The following is an 18,919-nucleotide window of genomic DNA, read 5'->3' as shown; positions in this document are numbered from 1 at the left end:
TACCCTCCCAATGCCGCCAAGGAAATCTTTGATCATTTTTTATGTTAGTATTTGAATTAGTTTTACTACTCACAATTGTCCCAAAAAGACTAAGGCCTCCAGAGACTTTATACACTGGTCGCATTTCCCGACAAATACAGTGAACGTATGAACACACCATTACTATGTGGAGCAGAATAGTCACAGGCTAACTACAAGATGGCCCATATTCCTATTGATGGTGCCTGTGGCGTTCTGTCTCCTGAAGGTTCATGTAAACCTATAATGTTAGAGAGCGCAGGTGAAATGAGCAGCTTATATGCTGAAGGTTGGAGAAGTTTTTGTAGCAATGAGGCTTTGCAGGGACTGTATGTCATTCTGCTGGTGTCACAGTTGATGATCTTGTGCCGGGAAGATGCAGTTTATGCTCCAGCCATTTGTGTCTGTATATCCAATTTGCAGTTGGGTACATGCTTAAACCCAGTGAAAAAGCATAATTCCTGCCTACATATGTAACCATTATAGCCAATAGCTTCCAGGCAAACTGAGAAACCAGAGACGCTGCAGGCTACAATTGCACAGATGTCTCCAAGATGTAGTCAGGTGATGTCAGCCGTCAAAATGAATAGCACCGAGTCCATTTAGGATTTATTAATTAGTAATTCCTGTTCTACATCAATGGTGCACTGGCAATGAAGTGGTTAACACAGCAGTAATCACCGTGATTTGCTCGCTCTTCCTGGCACAAGCTTGTAATATGTGTCGGTGATAGAATAAACCCCCCCAAGGCTCTGGCTGCAGGGAGTCTTCTGTGAGCACTGAGCTCCTCGAGATGTTGAGGGGAAGTTTGCTGCATTGTCGCCAATTTGTCAAATAAAAATTACATAGAGGACTTAGTAAATGTTGCATCTCATTGTGCTGATCTGTGCACTGAAATGGTATACACAAATGCAACAATATTCACTGGTATGGCAGACGTCTGACTAACATTTTAAAGAAGTAACACACGGGCCCTATTCTGGCTAATTGTCATTCTAGTGCACAAGTGTCAAACATACGGCCCTTCAGCTGCTGCTACACTACAATTCCCATCATGCTTGGGACAGCCGTTGGCATAGCTGCTTTATTCCAAAGTTGGCACCAGTCTTGCAGTATTGCAGCTCAGTCCTATTGAAGTGAATAGAGCTGAATTGTAATACCAAACACAACCTGAGCTCAGATGTGGTGCTTTTTTTTAAAAGAGGAAATCAACTATCTTTTTAAATCTTGGATCAATAGCTATTTCCTGACGTGTGTTACCATGACCTTCCCCCATATACATGGCCACTAAGTTTGGTCAGCCATGTGTGCAGTTTAAATTGGGAAAGGATTGGGCTTTAAATGAAGAAAAGGATTGGGCTTTAAAATTCAACATGCCGCATCCCTCCAAGATCATTTGTTGGTGAAACCAGGATTCTTTCTTCTTTGCCTAGTGGCAGTTTTGCCTGACTCTTGGTGTTGAGGCACAAATGCCATTTAAAAGTCTCACAGCATTCATAGATAAACTTTATAGTAGCCACATGGCTGTCATTTGGAGATTGACTTCTAGGGAAAAGTTTTCTGGGCATGCCCGTCACCTGTGCAAAGATCATTTTAGAGGGAAGGGGGAGAGCTGTGCCAATCGCCTATTGTGAGTGTTGGATCCTCTGGTATCACTTATTACAGTGACACCAGTAAAAAGATTTTTCCACCAAGGTGTCAGCTTATTAGGCATAGTGGCCGAACAAAAATAAGCGCTCTATAAACTTTAAATATCCTAAACATAAAAACTTGAGAGAGGCACCACTGTGCACCGGGTAGATTTGCACAGATAACTTTACAATGCCTGAGAATATTGTGCATCTGTTTTTGTGCTGAACTGGCGTAAAAAAATAAAATAAAATTATATATATATATATATATTTTTTTTTACCTTTTGCCATATGATTTTGGTGTTTAGGAGGGAACTGGATCAGCTTTGATGTCCCAAGATATTCACAGATTTTTTTTTCCTTTATAGTGCTATTCCCTTAGAATAATTGAAAAATGTCATAGCTGTTGAGCTCTATGTTGACAGGTACTGCCCATGAAATGGAAGGACACTGGGGGGTTGTTAGTGCAGCTATAAGACGACACCTGTAAACATTGTGGAGGAGGACATTTTGCAGGGCCGGGGAAGAGGCGGGAAGCAGAAAACACGCATTTGTTTGTGCCACCGTGAAGCAACTGATTCAAGGATTACAAACTTATAGATCCACTGAGTGAAGACGACTTTGGAGAGTTCTACGTGATGAAGAGGACTGACAGGCTGCAGGTCGTGTTGCGGTTGCTAGGTTACAGCCTTTGAAGATCACTTTCATCATCACCTTTGTAAGGACTCTCACTATTGATGAAAGACTTTAACAGGAGCTATTTGAAGTCTCCGAACGGATTGTGTTCACATATAGCATCCCAGGGGGACTACCTGCGAGACCTGCAAATTACAATCTGGGTTCCACTTTTAAGACGTCTCGCTGTGCAATCCTCCATCGATGTATTTTTTATTTTTTTTTAGTTAGTTTTCCCTGACGTTGACCGTGATGCTGAAGGGAAGGGGTCTTACACATTGTGTCACGGTCTATGTATTTGTAATATGCGCAAAAATTCTGTGTGCAGTTTTATTTCAGGAACTGTAAAACTGCAAACTGAACTTATTGGCCCAGATGACCTAAAAGTATGTTATACTTTTGTGGAACACACCACTTGTGACAAAGGATCAGCTCACCACTGTTCACATTTACCAACATTATGGAGAATCCATTAGGATCTGATGCACATTAGGAAGTTAACCAGGCTAAAGTATGGTGAACCTAGCATGGAAAAATTATAATCCCCCAGCCCCAGATGAGAAAACAAATTAACCTTTATTTTAAATTTTAAAGTTATATCGATTTGTAATTTTATTTCTAAAAAAATCCCCATACTTATCAGCTGCTGTATGTCCTGCAGGAAGTGGTGGTTTATTTTCAGTCTCACACTGCTCTCTGCTGACATCTCTGGCCGAGACAGGAACTCTGTCTCGGTTTTCTATGTCCTCTGGACAGTTCCTGTCTCTGACAGTGCTCGCTCAGCTGACATCTCTGGCCGACTGAAAATAAATATATATTGCAGCAGAGACTATGAATAATATAATAACTCTTGTGTATACCTGCTTTAGTTGAGATATATATATATATATATATATATATATATATATATATATATATACACACACACACACAAACACACATATATAGATCACCTGCCATCTTGCTTGCTGCTTTCCTTCTGATACGGCTTTCCTACTGTTAAACACTGTAGATTCTGCATAATCCAGTAGTTCAGAAAACCAATAAGGAGAGATGGACTTTATAGAAAACGGCATGTAATCTACCAGAGAGGAGGGGTCTCAGTGGTGATCATATGATCTAACTTCACTAATGCTAGGGCTACATATGTATGGATGCAGCTGATCTAAGATAAAATGATAGCTAAAATGCTATTATTTGCGTTAAAGAAATTTTCTGGGGTGCTTCTTTAAGGGCCACTTCACACGGAGCAAAACTGGTGGACTTCCAAGAATCCAATAGACAGCCAGTATGACACGGAGGCTGGCGGGATTAGTGGTGGACAATTCCGCTAGTTTTGCTCTGTGTGAACTGGCCCTAAGGTTGGATACAGGCCTAATGCAAATACACTGTTTCAGAAGAGTATTAGTGTACTGGTCGCAATAAAGTGCCTCTTGAAATGGGTATCAAGGTGAGACATTGTTATGATAGATCTTATATATACACCTACATAAATTCTTATATTTTCTTTCCTGGATTGCTTCTTTATTTAAAGATGAACATATAGTAATATACTGTATTTTCCTGCGTATAAGACTACTTTTTAACCCAGGAAAATTTTTCTTAAAAGCCAGGGGTCGTCTTATAGGGCGGCTGCCGAAAAACTTTGGGACTGGAGAATCTGCGGTGACCGCATATGGTGCCTGCCGCATCCCCGCCGCGTGCGGTGACCGTATGAAGAGCAAGCTGCAGGCGTTCTGGGTATAAAGGAAAAAAGATACGGTAAAGTGGCGCTGTGCCCAGAAAAGCACACCTCTTTCACCCGTCTGGCCGACCTTGTATCCTACTGGTATTACTGTACCTCTGTCTCTGCCTCTCAGATCTGGCTGCTGTCTGATGTTTTTTATTGATTTTTATTTGGTGTGCGTTGGAAGAGAAGTATATCCCAAACTCTATATTATTAACTGGAAAAGTTGGGGGTCATCTTCTATGCCCGAAAATACAGTAGTTTAAAATAAATAACCCAAAATAGCAACAAAAAAAGGTAAAAATAAATAAATATCATTTTAGTGGAATAAATTGTCTTGGACAATAAGCCCAGGTCTGTCAGTCTGTATAGACTTTGCTTTATTTTTATGATATGTGGATAAAAGGTTCTTCAGAAACGCAGGCCCAAGGATATGATTCAATTTATAGAGAATTCATCTTGCGCTAAAATCTCTTTAGAAATTTCCCTGGCCTGGTTGAAAACTTTTCTCCCCATTTACTCGCGCACTTGGCTGCTGTGGTTTCTTTTATAACCACAGAGAAGAAAAGCCCCAAGGAAACTAAAGTACCAGCTCCGATTCCTCCACCAATTTAATTTTTGGGGGCTGAATCCTTACTGCAATAAAAAAAAAATGGAGTAATATTAAGTAATTCTATTACCCTTCTATTTTCTGTACATTCGGCTGAATATGACGCCCCGGTCCTGCTTCATTTCACTTCTGTTTCATTTACTACCTACATTCTTTGGCAGCAAATCTTCCAGGCTTCTCATGAACTTACAGCTTCTGTCTGGAAATATATTTTGGTTGGCGCTCGGAGCCCTGCATTTAAGATCTGAGATATTCCTCAAGTAACATTTACAGGACTATATTAAAGGAAAGTAAACCCCATTTATAAGCAGACAATATTAAAATGAGACTGAAGAGCCAAGAGTCTCACTCTACAGGGAACAGTAGTTGCAGCACCTGCTGACCCAGCAATAGAGGAGCCCATGGTGGTGCCGAGTTATAATCATTCCTTTATAGAGCGCCAACTTATTTTTCAGCCCTGTACATAACTTGTCACTCACATTGGTTCCTCTTCCCATTAAGGCTCACAATCAATATTCCAAATTCACCTATCTGTATGCTTTGGAGTGTGAGAAGAAACAGTACCCAGAGGAAACCCATGCAAACACAAGGAGAACATAGTCGCTATGCAGATGCTGTCCTTGGTGGGATTTGAACCCTATGGCTGTATCCATGTTTTCCCGGACTCCCTAGGGCTGCATCCAACTTCTTCAGTGACTAGTAATTATATACCGGACTCAAGCATGTTTAAGTGGCACTCAACAAATACCTCATATGTTATGGTCAGTAGGCTGAATCTTGGAATTCCAGGTAATACCCGGACTGTCTCCTTCCGCACGGACCGGGAAGGCATCGGGAATCAAATGCGGCAGGTTCGACAAGGTTCAAGTTCTATTGAACCTAAGATTTTCCGATGTTCGGCCCCAGTATTTCTGGGACCCTTAATCATCCAGAAAATGGTTAGTTCAATCACCCCATTCACCAAGCCTTGCTTTCGCCATACATTTTAATAGAGAGGTGGACATGCTTGGTGTATACCTGGTGGATATTCTAAATACCTGTTATATCATTATTTAAAGGGAACTTGTCACTTTAACACTGTCTGAACCATGAGTCATTCGGTGCTCCCCCGCCAGTAGGTTCTCCCGATCCCGCAAGGCTTAATTGCTAGCTCTCTCACTGTTTAAAAAGTGATCTGTCAATCAAGGTCACTGAGGCAGAAGCCACCAAAGACCTCCCATATGACCCTTGTTTCAGGCAGCCTAAAAGTGATGACAGGTTCTCTATAAAGTGACCTATTAGATTCCAGTTTCTATTATACAGAATAAGGGGCACTGCTATGGGGAGTTTCCAGGCTCCTTTTTGGCATGCTCACTTTGCTGCAGCACACACTTTACCATTACACAACCAATGACACCTGGAGCAGATAATTCTTAGCCGTCCCATCTTTAAAAAAAAAAAAATTAAAATCCCTGATAATAAAACCTCCTCATTGTAGAGAGGGCGAGCCGCATCTCCGCTACATTTAATATACAGATGTTGATGCCATCAGACTAAATTATATTCTGTAATCTTGGAAGTGGTAACCTGCCAAGCGGGTGATTAATAGGGTGCTAGTAATGTTAGGGCAGAGATTCCTGCTCGCTGCATCATGAAATAAAACATGGTGTACTTTGATCTGCTTCTTTTAAATGCATTGCACATATGGGAAGACCAATAGCGCTGGTTATTGCGAAATCTTTAATAAAAAGTAAAATCGATGTCCCTGCCACATCATAAACCGCCAGGTTTACTGCACGCACCAAAGGACGTTTTACTGAGTGACAATGAACTCGAAAATTCCACGCTGACGTCCTGCGGCAGAACACGAGGACACCGCGCATCCTCCTCTTAGTATGTGTTATATGTGAAGACATCGGACATTACAGCAACATGGTATAGCGAAGTAACGCTGTTGCACATTAGGAAACCTTGCTCAGTTAAAAGGAATTATCCAAAGCTGCTGTGCTCCACCACACAACCCCTGTCCTCAGGTTGTTTGCGGTATTACAGCTTGGTTCCATTCCATTTGATGCAACTGAGCTGCAATACCGCACCCAACCTAAGGACAGGGGTGGCACTGTTTCTGGAAGAAGGAATGTTTTCTAATCCTTAATTCCTACACTTCCACATAGGTGTGGCATCGATCTTGAAAGAAATCAGGCATGTTTAATCATAGACAACCCCTTTACAAGGGACTCTGTCAGCTGCAATTTAGATAATAAACAATAGCTGTTAGGTCAAGGAGACACATGGTACCTTATATATCTATCTGTGCTCCTCATAGAAAAATGTTTTTATTCTGTAGTACAAAAGAGTTAAAGAGGCGTTCCCAAGATCCAGAGGAGCAGTAAGCTGTAACACTCCCCTCTCCTACATCTAACCCTGCTTGGGTGCCACCTTTAAATTCTATCAGTAGATCATCATATACCTACGGTTGCCAGGAAAACATGGATGAAGCTTATGGCATTACCCATGTTTTCCAGGACTCCAGGGCGGCATCCAACTTCTCCAAAAGCCAAGATGCTGAGAGTTAGGGCCCTATACCAACAGATGTTTGACAGTTTTTTCAGCCAAATCCAGGAATGGATTTGAAAAGAGGAGATATCTCAGTCTTTCCTTTTAAGACCTGTTTGTTCCTGGTTTGGGCTGAAAAAAATCTGTCAGATAATTGTTGGTGTAATAGGGCCCTTAGGGTGTGTTTACACAGAGAGATTTATCTATCTGCCAGATCACTGAACCCAAATCCAGGAACGGACTATAAACAGAGAACAGGTCATAAAGGAAAGACTGAGATTTCTCCTCTTTTCAAATCCATTCCTGGTTTTGGCTTCAAAAATCTGTCTATGTAAACGCACCATTAGAGCTCAAAGAACGTTGTCAATACCGAACAGATCATCAAGCCCACTCAACACTACAGATAAACTGGAGAATTTGTTGGATTCCACCCCCCACCCCCCCTTTATTCCAGACATTGACCCCCAGATTTCTTCTAGTTAGAGCACCATTCCTCTTCTTCTATCACTAGTAATAACTTCTGGTGGAAGCCATCACATATGAATACTTTTATACTGTGTAGGTGTTCTTTATATATTCTAAGCTCCTGTCTTGCTGCTGGGATGAAGGCCTCCTGGCAATTGCCCTTTTGCCCTCCCTATAATCCATCCTGGATTGGTTTTAGCTTTTATGTTACTATTTTTATATACCTTTTATCATCCATAGGACTTATTTTCTCATATTACACCGCCGGATCCTATAGCTTACCGGGACCTACACAGGCTTCTTTCCATTGCAATATCTTCAAGATGAGCTTTGGCTTTTGCTGTAATGAAGTTTTGTCTCGTCTGCGTCCTGAAGCTCAGATGCCAGATAAAAAAAGCTGCAGACGTGAGCGATATCAGCCGATGACGCCTCTCCCCACCCACACGACTATCAGCTCACACGTGCAACTACAAGGCCATGTGATACACAAGCGAGAAGACCAAGGGAGGACTCTGCGACCCACGCCGCCTCCTAATCACACAGTGACACGGCCAGACGGTGTGTACATTATTAAAATTTATTCTGAAAACTCCTGTACATTTCTCTGGATACACATGGATTTTGACATCTAAGTCATAGCACAGACCAATTTGTTAACGCAGTGGGTGACAATACAAAAACCGGACCACACTGCCCGCATCTTACATAAGAGCGAGTACAAAAATCACTTTAAAGGTCTTTAAAATCCCCCCTGAAAATATAAAAATAAATTAACTTTAATTTGTATTTTTTTTTTTTTACCTTTTGCCGATTAGAAATATTACAAATCAAAATATTATTGTTTTCATATCAACTTTTCTTTCTTTTAACAATACAAAACAGATTCACAAAAAAAACAAAAAAAAACATAAAAGACAAAAAAAAAATTCCTTATGTACAGAATGAGGTAAGGGCTGAGCAGTAACCTGCAAGACACATGACTGACGAAACGTGTGGTCTCAGTCGGACGCACAGCGGGGGTCAGATTGCAGTGGGGTCTATTTCTCTATTACCATTAATAATGCAGAGAGTCCTGGAGGCTGCGGAATCCCTATAGCTCTGCATACAATGATAGGAAGCCGGGTCGCTGGGACCATTAGGGGGCAACTATCACTTTCCGTATCTGCCCATAGGTAAAGGCTTTTAGATTTATGTAGGTAAATAGGGATAAGGGAACGTCCTGCATTTGCCAGACATTTGCGTCCATCCACTGGACTGAAGGAATGGTGCTGGATGCTGTGCAATTCTTCTCACCAAAAGCTCTGACAGTGGTGTGAACACAGCCTAAGAAAGCTGATCGATTACTTACATAAAACTGGAACCTGTTATGATTTTTATGCTGCCTAAACGACGGTCCCTGGAGGCTTCATCCCGCCCTAACGGCCTTGATTGACAGATCTCTTGCAATATCCAAACAGGAAGAGATCTATGAATCAAGTCTGGTGGGGTGGAGAGAAACCACTGGGGAATGCCCCACTGACTCCTCCATCAGGCAGCATGAAAGTGGTGACAGGTTCCCTTTAAAGGGCTTATCCGGTCTCAGAAAAACATGGCCGCTTGCTTCCATAAACAGCACCTCTGCTGTCCTCAGTTTTGCAGCTCAGTTCCATTTAAGTGAATGGAGTTGTAATACTACACACAACCTGAGGACAAGGGTGGCGCTGTTTTTGTAAGAAAGTGGCTGTGTTTTTTCTAATCCTGGATAGCCCCTTTACTGAACGATCAGGACACGCGGTATACCCCATATATCACTTAGTAGGTATACACTCCATTAGTTGCCCCCTAATGTCAGAGGGTTTCTATAAAGGGGAAATGCAGAATTCTAGCAGTGGACAGAAAGGCCTCTAAAGTTTGTGGGAATAGAACAGAGATTATTTCACTTCATTTTGTTTCAGCTTCATTTTCTTAAAGAAACATACAGGGGAAAAAATATATATTTGTGGGATTAAATGAATTTCCAAATTTTCTAATTCCCATTTGTCTTTTCCTCTCATTCTAGACGGCTTCCATTTCCTGGTATGAGAACACGGACTGCCCCACCAATATGGACTGTGGACCATTATTACATTGCCTTGTGTGTTTTTCAGATATAGAAAAACGTACAAAACCAAGTTGTATTTACCAGGGAAGAGTCCTGAGGGCGGAGCCTCTATTAGAAAGAGCCATACAGTTTCGGTCAAGCTCTCCCCTGACATCTCACACATGCGCCATTGCCTTGCTCTTCCTGGACATATCAGGTGTACTTCCCAGGTAAGTGAAGGGCAGAGTAGCCCACACTGCAATGACTATCCCTGGTGAGTACCAGGCATGATATTTGGAGGAGGTTGGCAGTGAAGAAGATGGCCAGGTGGCATCACTCAACTCTGGTAAGGAACCACTGGAGTCCAGACTGACTTTTCCTAAAAGCTGGACTGTCCTCAGGCCTCTTTAATGGTACTGCCCCCAGGGCAGATCATGTGTCACATGTTTAAAGGCCTAAAATAGCCTAAAAGGTTCACTTTGTATTCTGGCAATTCATATTCATGGTCATCTATCTATGGAATCCTCAATCCCTCTATGATGTCCTAATGTCTTTATGGCTGGACGCCTCCATTAATGGGAAGAATGCCGACTAGGAAATGCTGAACTAAGCAAATGGCGGCATCCCAAGCTGAAGAGGAACATTACAAATCAGTCCTGGGAAAACCTACATTACAAGTACATAAACCTTGTAAATTCTACATATCAAAGTGGCACCTCCATCAATCAGCCATGGCACCAGCATACACAGAGAACAGAGCAGGAAGTAAACAGCGCCATAGACTGTGTAGTGGCCAGAAAGGTTTACTGCAGCTCAACTCTTATTAACCCACCATGTATAGAGCCATCTGCTTCATGCTGCGTTCTGTGTATGCAGCAGCTGCGGCTTTGGTGGGTGTGCTTAATGTCGGAACTCCCATCAATCGGATACTGATTGATCAATAGGACAGACCAGTCCTGGAAAACTCCTTTAATCCTTCCCATCTTGTACCTGGAAGTTTTCATGTGCCACATAACTAGTGATCTAGTTGCATAAGTCATTGTTCAGAAATAAATAAACCACGGCCAGTATTAGTGGCATAGAAGACAGATAGAGCCTCTAGTGCAATGTGAACGCTTCCGGCAGTCTTGCCTTACGTCTGCTCTGGGAACCTCAGCAACAGGCACTTTCAATGGAATAACATGGCGCAAGTCCCCATAACCAACCCCTTCTGTCATTTCTTACTCTAAATCTGCAAAACAGAACATCAGCTGCTGGAAAACACGTCTGGTAACAATTATATTGTTCATTAATACCTTTAAGTAAGTGACCAGTGGCGGAATTGCACCAAGGTATCACAAACGCCCCCACACCTAGCAGTCAGGAGTCACCGGTCACGTCCGACATATCACTCATGCGGACAACAGTGTTTTTACCTTTCTCAATACAGCCAAGTTTCAGTGCAACAAAGCAACAAGAGAGTTACAATGAATAAATATCTGCAGCCTTGTGCGGCCGCCGTCGCTTTCTCCTCTCTTGGAAATAGCGAGCCCATCAACACTCTGCAGCGGGCTACTTCCCCATCTGACGGAAGAACCATCGTGAATATGGAGTAAAGTCAATAGGTCTTCGTTTGCATTGTTTCTTTGCTACGAAAAGGAAGACGTCAGTTTTCAGAAAAGTCAAGTGCCGGGTGGGCGCATGGAGCTCGGCTCATCTTACGCATCAACTCTTATCTTGCATAACTGGTCCATTCTTCTCTGCAAGTCTCTGAGGAGAAAGAAAATATTTGGAATATTAGATTCGGTGCATTCAAAGTTTTACCTATCAATGTAAGTTGGTCTTTTTGCACAAGGGAACATATAACAAGCTCAAATCCAAAAGCACCGACCCTGAGCGTGTGGTGGGGGTGTGTTATATAAAGCAGCCAATCAGAGGAGGCAGGGGGCAGGACAGAGCAGAAGCCTGAACCAATGAGACAGGGGGCGTGTCTCAGACTAGCTCAGAATCTCTGTAAGCACGGTTGCAATAATTGCAATTAAAAACCTGAACATGTGAACACAGCTTCAAATACACATCAGGTTTTCTCTGAAATCTAATCTTTCTGATTACATATTATAATATAATATAAACTCTCACACTGCTGATGGACTAAAAGTCTTTAAGGGGAACTATCAGCAGGTTAGGGGGCTATCAGCTATCTGCTCATAGCCCCCTATTACACAGGAGACATAGAGGATGAAGGTATGCCTCTTACCTTTATCCTTGGCACAGTTTCCATGCACTTAGTCATTTACTCCACAGTCTGGTAAGACCATTAGGAGCAATGCACCAGCCAGCCCACCCCTTCTAATGATAATCAATGGAGCGGGCCGGATCATCGTTATGGGGACGGGGCATCGCAGGATCTGGATGTACGGGATGTCTGGTTCATCGTTGCCTGCACATTTCTTGTTTTTCTGGAGTGGAGGCAGAGATGATCCATACAACCCTATGCAGCCTGGACATAGCCAACTTTATCTTTCCTTTTTCCCAACAATCCAATATTTAAAAGGATTTTCCTTAGTTAAAAAAATATATATATGGCTGCTTCCAGAAACAGCCCTCAGCCTGTCTATGGCTTGTGCTTGGCATTGTAGCTCAGCTCCACAGAAGTATATCTGGCTGTTCTGCAATACTATATAAAACCTGTAACTAGGGGTGGCAGTATTTTTAAGAAGATGGAAGCCACAATTCACTAATCGTGTAGATCTCTATAAACACCTATCCTGTGGATGTGATGTAGACTGGATAAACACCCCTTTAAGCTCACAAAGTACTCTCCAAAGAAGGGGTGCATTAGCCAAGCTAAATATTCAACATGACATTTTCCGTGGTTCCTAATGTATTAACGCATTGTATATTTTAATACTGTTTCTTTAGGCTGAATTCTTGGGTAATATCACTGCTTTCCAGCAATCACCAAAACATATATATATATAGATACTTACAGCGACTTTGTGAGCTGTGTTTTCGGCATGCATTGCCAAGAAAGGGTTGGTAGCAGAAGAGTGCAGGGTGGTGGCCTGAGCTCCGGCCAGAAGGTTGTTGAGTGGTAACTGAGCGGCGGCTGGGATCTGCAGCTGCTGGAGATCAGGCTGGTGGTGGTGATGGTGGTGGTGTTGCTGCTGCGAGTGCTGCTGCTGCATTAGCTGATATAACAGGGCGTGGTGCTGCTCCTGGGGGGTGACAAACTACAGTCAGAACAAGACACATACATAGTTTGGATTCTATTGTCTGCCTACATAGCTGGAGACAACCGTGTCAGCACAACCCTACAAATATCTGCTCTTCTCTAGTGAAAGATGCATGTTATTTCTATGCATAAAACTCATCCATGACATAAAAACCACCACTGGGGGGCAGGCTGCTCTGCACTGCTGATCAGAAGTCAATTCTCAATAAACTGCAATACAAACTAGGAATCAGTACGCAGGAAGTGACTTGTAAAAACTTACGCAGGCTATACACAGCCCAACCTGCTGGACTGGGAGTATGGGCCATCTGACGTGTACGGTGGCTTGCTGACTCTCCCTAATCTTAGCTATATAGAATAGCAAATTATACCGGGCAATCCTAAGAACTCTCTTTCCATATAATTGGCCAGTGTGAAATGGCTAGTGATCAGCCAGTGAAAGTTTAAGCATTGATCAGATCAGATGTGCGGCCATTTGAATTACTGTTATTGGACGCACATTGCCTCCTGTATACAGGTTACACGTTGCCAGCAATGGGTGATCCATGTGTTGTGACCTAGGGACCTTCAGAAGTTTCAAAAAGTGGACTAAGTCTTACCGGGGTCAGCTGCTGGGAGCTGAGGAGCTGCTGGAATTGCTGGTGTTGCTGATGGAGGAACAGCTGCCTTTGCTGTTCCGAGAGGAGTCCCAATCCTGAGGCACTGCAACAGAGAACAGTCCCGTATGTAAACAACTGCTTCCAATGTACAGACCTTACCTTAGGGCCTATTACACGGAATGATAATCGGCAGAATCGGCCCTATCCGGCCGATTATCGTTGCGTGTAATAAACCCAACAATCAGCTGATGACAACGACCATCGGCTGAACGTTGATATAGGTTTGGACCTTTAATTGTCGGGCGCCGACCGCGCATCGCTGCGTGTAATAGCGGTGTGCGGCCGGCGGCTGACGATATGCCAAGTGCATACATTACCTATCCATGGTCCAGGGCTCCTCCTGCGCTATGCTTCTCCCCGGGTCCCGCGTGCTGCAGCTTCAGAGCGGTCTGTCTTAGCTGACAGGTCACTCAGCCAATCACTGGCCAGGACCGCCACGGACAGTGATTGGCTGAGTGTCCTGTCAGCTCAGATAGACCGCTCTGAAGCTGCAGCACGCGGGACCCGGGGAGAAGTGGACCACAAGAGGAGCCCTGGACCCGGGATAGGTAATGTATAAAGTTTAAGCAAGGGCTGCAAAGACATCAGTAATGATGTACATGCAGCCTTGTTAAACGATTATCGGGACGTATAATAGGCCCAATAATTGAGCCCCGATCTAGCAGATCGGTGCTCGTTTACAGTTATTATCGGGCCCCCATCGGCTCGTGTAATAGTACCCTTACTGTCTACTACTTGCAGGCTGACAAATAAGCAGACACTCTTGTGGCTGCTCACATAGGTGACAATAACCCAGTCTTACCTGTTTGTTAAAGTAGAAGAGATTGGGTGCGTAACGTTAGGCAATATTGTCCCATGAGTAAGAGTGGTAGTTTGGGGTAGTGTAGCCGGAGCCTGAATTACTCCGTTCAAAGCCCCAACTATGCCATTAATCGCCAGCTGGTTTGCTGGAAGAGCTCCAATTATTGCACCCACTCCCGGCACGGCAGGAAGAGCTGGCGTGACTGACTGAATGCCACTTGTTAGTGTTCCCATGGTGACACCATTGATTCTTTGCTGAACCCCTTGAACTTGTTGTGCTGGACTCTGCCCATCAGGGGGCGGAGTGGAGAGTGAGGAAGAACTGCTGGTGCTTTGCCTGCTTGATGCGAGTTCCTAGAAAGGGTTAAAAATAAAGATAACCAATATTCACGCTACGACGTCTACCCTAAACTACACACAAACATCCTGTCTTCTCATCCGTCTGACTGCCGTGTCATAAAAGTCAATGATGGGAGAAGCCCGTGGGAATTATACGTATTGATTTACTTCAAATAAAAGAGAGCAGAATTCAGAAAAGTCTTTGTCCTCCCTCAATATGGCCGCCTCGGTGGTGACAGGTCCACATGAAGTACAGTGACCTTTACATTGACAGGACTGGCTCCGAATACATCACACCGGGGCAGGCACTTGCTATGTCACATACAAATAACACAGTCAATCTATAGTATGGAGACGCTAATTATTGGGAGGGTTCTGGCTTTCTTCCTGGACATCTATTAATTTTGCAGTGTAAGCAGTAAAGCGCTGACATACCTGATGTGGGGCTGGGTGAGCGCTCTCGGTCTGGAAGTTTCCAAGGTGAGGACTTTTACTGATGCTCAATGCGTCTGTACTCGATACTAGAAACAGGGAGATACTGGTCAGCGGATTACTATAGAAAGTAACGTCCTGCTTTCTGCAACTGCCTTACTATGGAACAATATAATCATATGTTACCCCAGGAATACACAGCCCATATCCAGTTCTTACCATTCTGCATTGGGTACGTGTGCAGCGGCGGAGGAGCCGCATGACTGGAAGATATAGCTGGGAAGGGAACAGACAGCTGTGCGTTCAGAAGCTGCAGCCGCTCCTTTTTGGCAGTGAGGTTCTTGATCTGTTCCTCCAGTCGTCGGTTCTCCACTTGCAGCTGGTGCAGGGACTTTAGCATACCTAAAACTAGAACCAAAGGGAAGACATTGTCAGGAGGGTGGGATCATTATACACTATATGGTGGCAGACAGAAAATAATAACATTACGGTGCAATATGGCTTCGGTCAATCACAGCTTTCTATGAAGGTTCTTACTGACACCTAAACCACACTGCTCGTACAGACCAAGGGCAGATGTCCTCTCGCCAACATCACTGCTACAACACTATACATGTTTTATCATAAAGATATTTAAGGGTATATAGTCTGATGTCTGTATTACAGTGATCCTATGTGTCTCTGGTAGATTGAATACAGTCCGTTGTAATGACTTCTTAGAACAATAGAAATGTAATCAGAGAATCTAACCCATATTTTGGTGGTCGTCATCTGACTTACATTAGAAATAAACCTACCTCCTTCCATACTGTATGCATACACCAGGCTATAGAATATCCTACTGCAACATCATTGATTAAAGAAGTAATCCCATCTTATAAAGTATTATTGCTAGGACATGATCGGTGGGGGTCCGACCTATGGAATATTAAGAAGCTCAATGTAACTTTAGCATACCTGACCAATTACGATGGAAACCTGATATGTTGCCAGGCTCGTGACTTTAGGTATTAAAAGAAAGTAGGGGGGAAAGGCTAGGCAGGAAAGAGTTAATGACCATCATCATGAATCCATGATGTAAAGTATGAGACAGGGAGGCTGACTGCTCCGTCGTCCATTGCTGCCTAGGTTTCCCAGACTAGGAAGGCTGAACAGAAGCTATTCTTCTCCGCTATGCCCGGCATGATGTCACGGCAGGAGAAGGGTCACTCCTAATCAGATTCTGACCACCGAGATTCCTGGACCAGAAATTTCCTGCTCTTTGATGAAATTGAAGGGAGCAGATTTTCCCGGCAGGCCCTCGTGGCGCCACATGAGTGAAATCTGCACTGGCAAACGTCACCTTCACTCCGATAAACACCGACAAGCCAAACGTAACATGAGCTTTGGCTACAGGAGAATCGGCTGCGAGTTTAACCAAACGCTATTGTTCTGCCCTAATATATGCACAAATGTTTTCCACCCCTGCTGCCCGACTGCGTGGTGTTTTCCTTTGCACAGATGAAACCTGGTTTAAAGAACAGGATTTTCCAGCCGTTGATGTGATACCTTTGGGAGAATTGTATTCTGGAGCTTTCACTCCCGATAGAGGAAACACAATACTGATGGGATTACTGAAAGGACCCTGGAAATAGCAGGCTGCTTACTGATTCCTCTGCGTCCTCCCAGGAAGGGCCAAAGCTTTGGAAGCCCCCAGAATTGTATAAAGGAGGAGGTCTATGGCTTAAATGGTTCTGCTGCTCCACAGCTTGTCTGCAGAAAAATCAGACAGCGGACAATAAAGTTTTCTTTGTTTGCTTGACCTCTATTCCAGAAGATAAATCTGGATCAGGAATAGTCACATCTGGTCATTTCCCAAGGATTTCACTTGACCCCCTCCTCTCTTTAAGCCCATACAAAGGGGCTCTTAGTGCCTCCAAATGAGATGCAGGACAACATGGGTAAACCTGTCCTCTAGCTATCATGTTTAAAGGATTATCCCTGCATGAATTTCCTTGCAATTAGCATTTTTTTTTCAGGATACCATTAATATCAGATAGAAGAAGGAGGACATCCACTTTAGGAGGAAAACTTTTAACCTCTAGTCCCCCTATGTGACAATACAAGAGAAAACGTTTCGGCTTTCCTATCGATTATGAAAAAAAGTTATAAGTGATTTGTCCGGACCATAAAGAAAGGCGGCCATAAAGATTGAAGGTGAACCAACCAGGTTTGCAGGGGTCATATAGGTGTTATAGAGAGCTTCTCCCTACACAAGTTCCTTCTCAGTGGAGTGTTGCTCTTGCTGACCTGCCTTGTCCATACATTATATGGATGTCTATATCTTTAAATGTCCGTAATGTAATGTTACAGTACAGCAATGGTCTCTGCAGTGAAGTGTAATAACCAATTGCCATAGTTTAGAGAGACTGGTTTCAATTCTTCATGAGTTATCCCTTTAAAATCTGCTTGTTGTTTCAAAAGATATTTTTTTTTTTTAAAGGGGTTATCCAGCACTACAAAAACATGGCCTTTTGTCCCCCTCTCTTGTCTCTAGTTCAGGTGTGGTTTGCAATTAAGCTCCATTTACTTCAATATAAGTGAGTTCCAAACCACACCCAATCTGGGCTGTTTCCCAGCAGTACACACACAGGGCTTCCTTTCCCTTACTTCTCTGGCCAATCACAGCACAGTACATACACCTCTGTGCTATGCATGGCAATGCATAAAAGTATGCAGGCACTATTTATTTCCACTGCTTGTTACAGATTCACGACCACACAAGATGTATATGGGACAAAACTGGCGAGTAAGGTGGAGAGGGCATTGTTAGGATACTACTTACTGTCACTAGTTGCCCCTTGCTCCTGCAGAAACTGCTGTCCTTCGCTCCACTGTCTCTCCAGAAGCTGCTCTATACTGGTAACAGGTAGCGAGGCACTCTCTGGATTGCCATTCCCAGACTGTTCAAAGCGGGTCGAGAGACTGTTCAGAGGCGACCTGCCACAAGGAATCAGATCACAAATTTATACAAAATATACACTGTATACTTTTCAGACAATAGTCGTAACGGGGAGTATGGGATCGCAGAGTGTGATGTGTACGGCTGTCGTAGGAATTTGTGCGCAAAAGTACACTCCAATTGTACTACTGTATCCCAGTCTAATATATTGCCGTTTACAATGTATGTTTAGTATGTTTATATGAAAAAACAAATGAAAATATAGATTTGAAGAAAAAAAAACAACAACTGACAAGCCTATGGCTGTATCTATGTTTGCCAGGACTCCCTAGGGCTGCATCCAACTTCTTCAGGAACTAGTATTCACATGCCGAACGACTGAACTCGAGCATGATCAAATTGTGCTCATCTCTACTAGTTACCTTCTTGTGAGACACTAAATGAATTAAAATGAGCGCTGAAAAATTAAAAGTTTATCAAAGCCATTTACGATGAGTTATTAGAGAATGGTGGGGTAATAGCAGTAACCTCCATAAATAAGCTGCGGTGGAGCAGCTACGATGACTCTCTTGCTCTGGTACACACATACATGGAATGGCCAATTTTTTATTTCAGCACTATGTAATACCAAATCTCTCCTGTGGTGGCACTGCAATAGTTTTAAACAGCTGATCACTGGGGATTGAAGCAGTAGGACCATTTTTATTTTCATTGGATCCATTAAAAAATGGACTGTCCAAAGCATTGAACCCTGTAACTCAATTGTTAGCATGAACTTTATGAAAACTGCCGAAACAAACAAAAACCTTTTGGG

At 43.2% G+C, this 18,919-nt stretch overlaps 1 protein-coding gene across 8 annotated transcripts in view; it reads right to left on the bottom strand.

Annotated features, from left to right (window-relative positions):
* Positions 1 to 8,223: 8,223 nt before the first annotated feature.
* The window catches only part of MLLT10 (MLLT10 histone lysine methyltransferase DOT1L cofactor), a 145,032-nt gene continuing 134,336 nt past the window's right edge, over positions 8,224 to 18,919 (bottom strand). For all 8 annotated transcript variants that reach the window (XM_069959044.1, XM_069959045.1, XM_069959046.1 and 5 more), the window contains 7 exons: positions 17,989 to 18,143; positions 15,384 to 15,572; positions 15,168 to 15,253; positions 14,395 to 14,747; positions 13,533 to 13,635; positions 12,689 to 12,916; positions 8,224 to 11,468 (listed from right to left, as the gene is read on the bottom strand). In XM_069959044.1, coding sequence (XP_069815145.1) covers positions 11,424 to 11,468; positions 12,689 to 12,916; positions 13,533 to 13,635; positions 14,395 to 14,747; positions 15,168 to 15,253; positions 15,384 to 15,572; positions 17,989 to 18,143 — 1,159 coding nt within the window. In that variant the 3' untranslated portion in view covers positions 8,224 to 11,423. The remainder of the gene's footprint in view (positions 11,469 to 12,688; positions 12,917 to 13,532; positions 13,636 to 14,394; positions 14,748 to 15,167; positions 15,254 to 15,383; positions 15,573 to 17,988; positions 18,144 to 18,919) is intronic.

The sequence above is a fragment of the Dendropsophus ebraccatus genome, chromosome 2 (assembly GCF_027789765.1).
Source record: "Dendropsophus ebraccatus isolate aDenEbr1 chromosome 2, aDenEbr1.pat, whole genome shotgun sequence".
Taxonomy (NCBI): domain Eukaryota; kingdom Metazoa; phylum Chordata; class Amphibia; order Anura; family Hylidae; genus Dendropsophus; species Dendropsophus ebraccatus.
The sequence above is the reverse complement of the archived record's forward strand: the minus strand, read 5'-3'. Positions and strand labels throughout refer to the sequence as shown.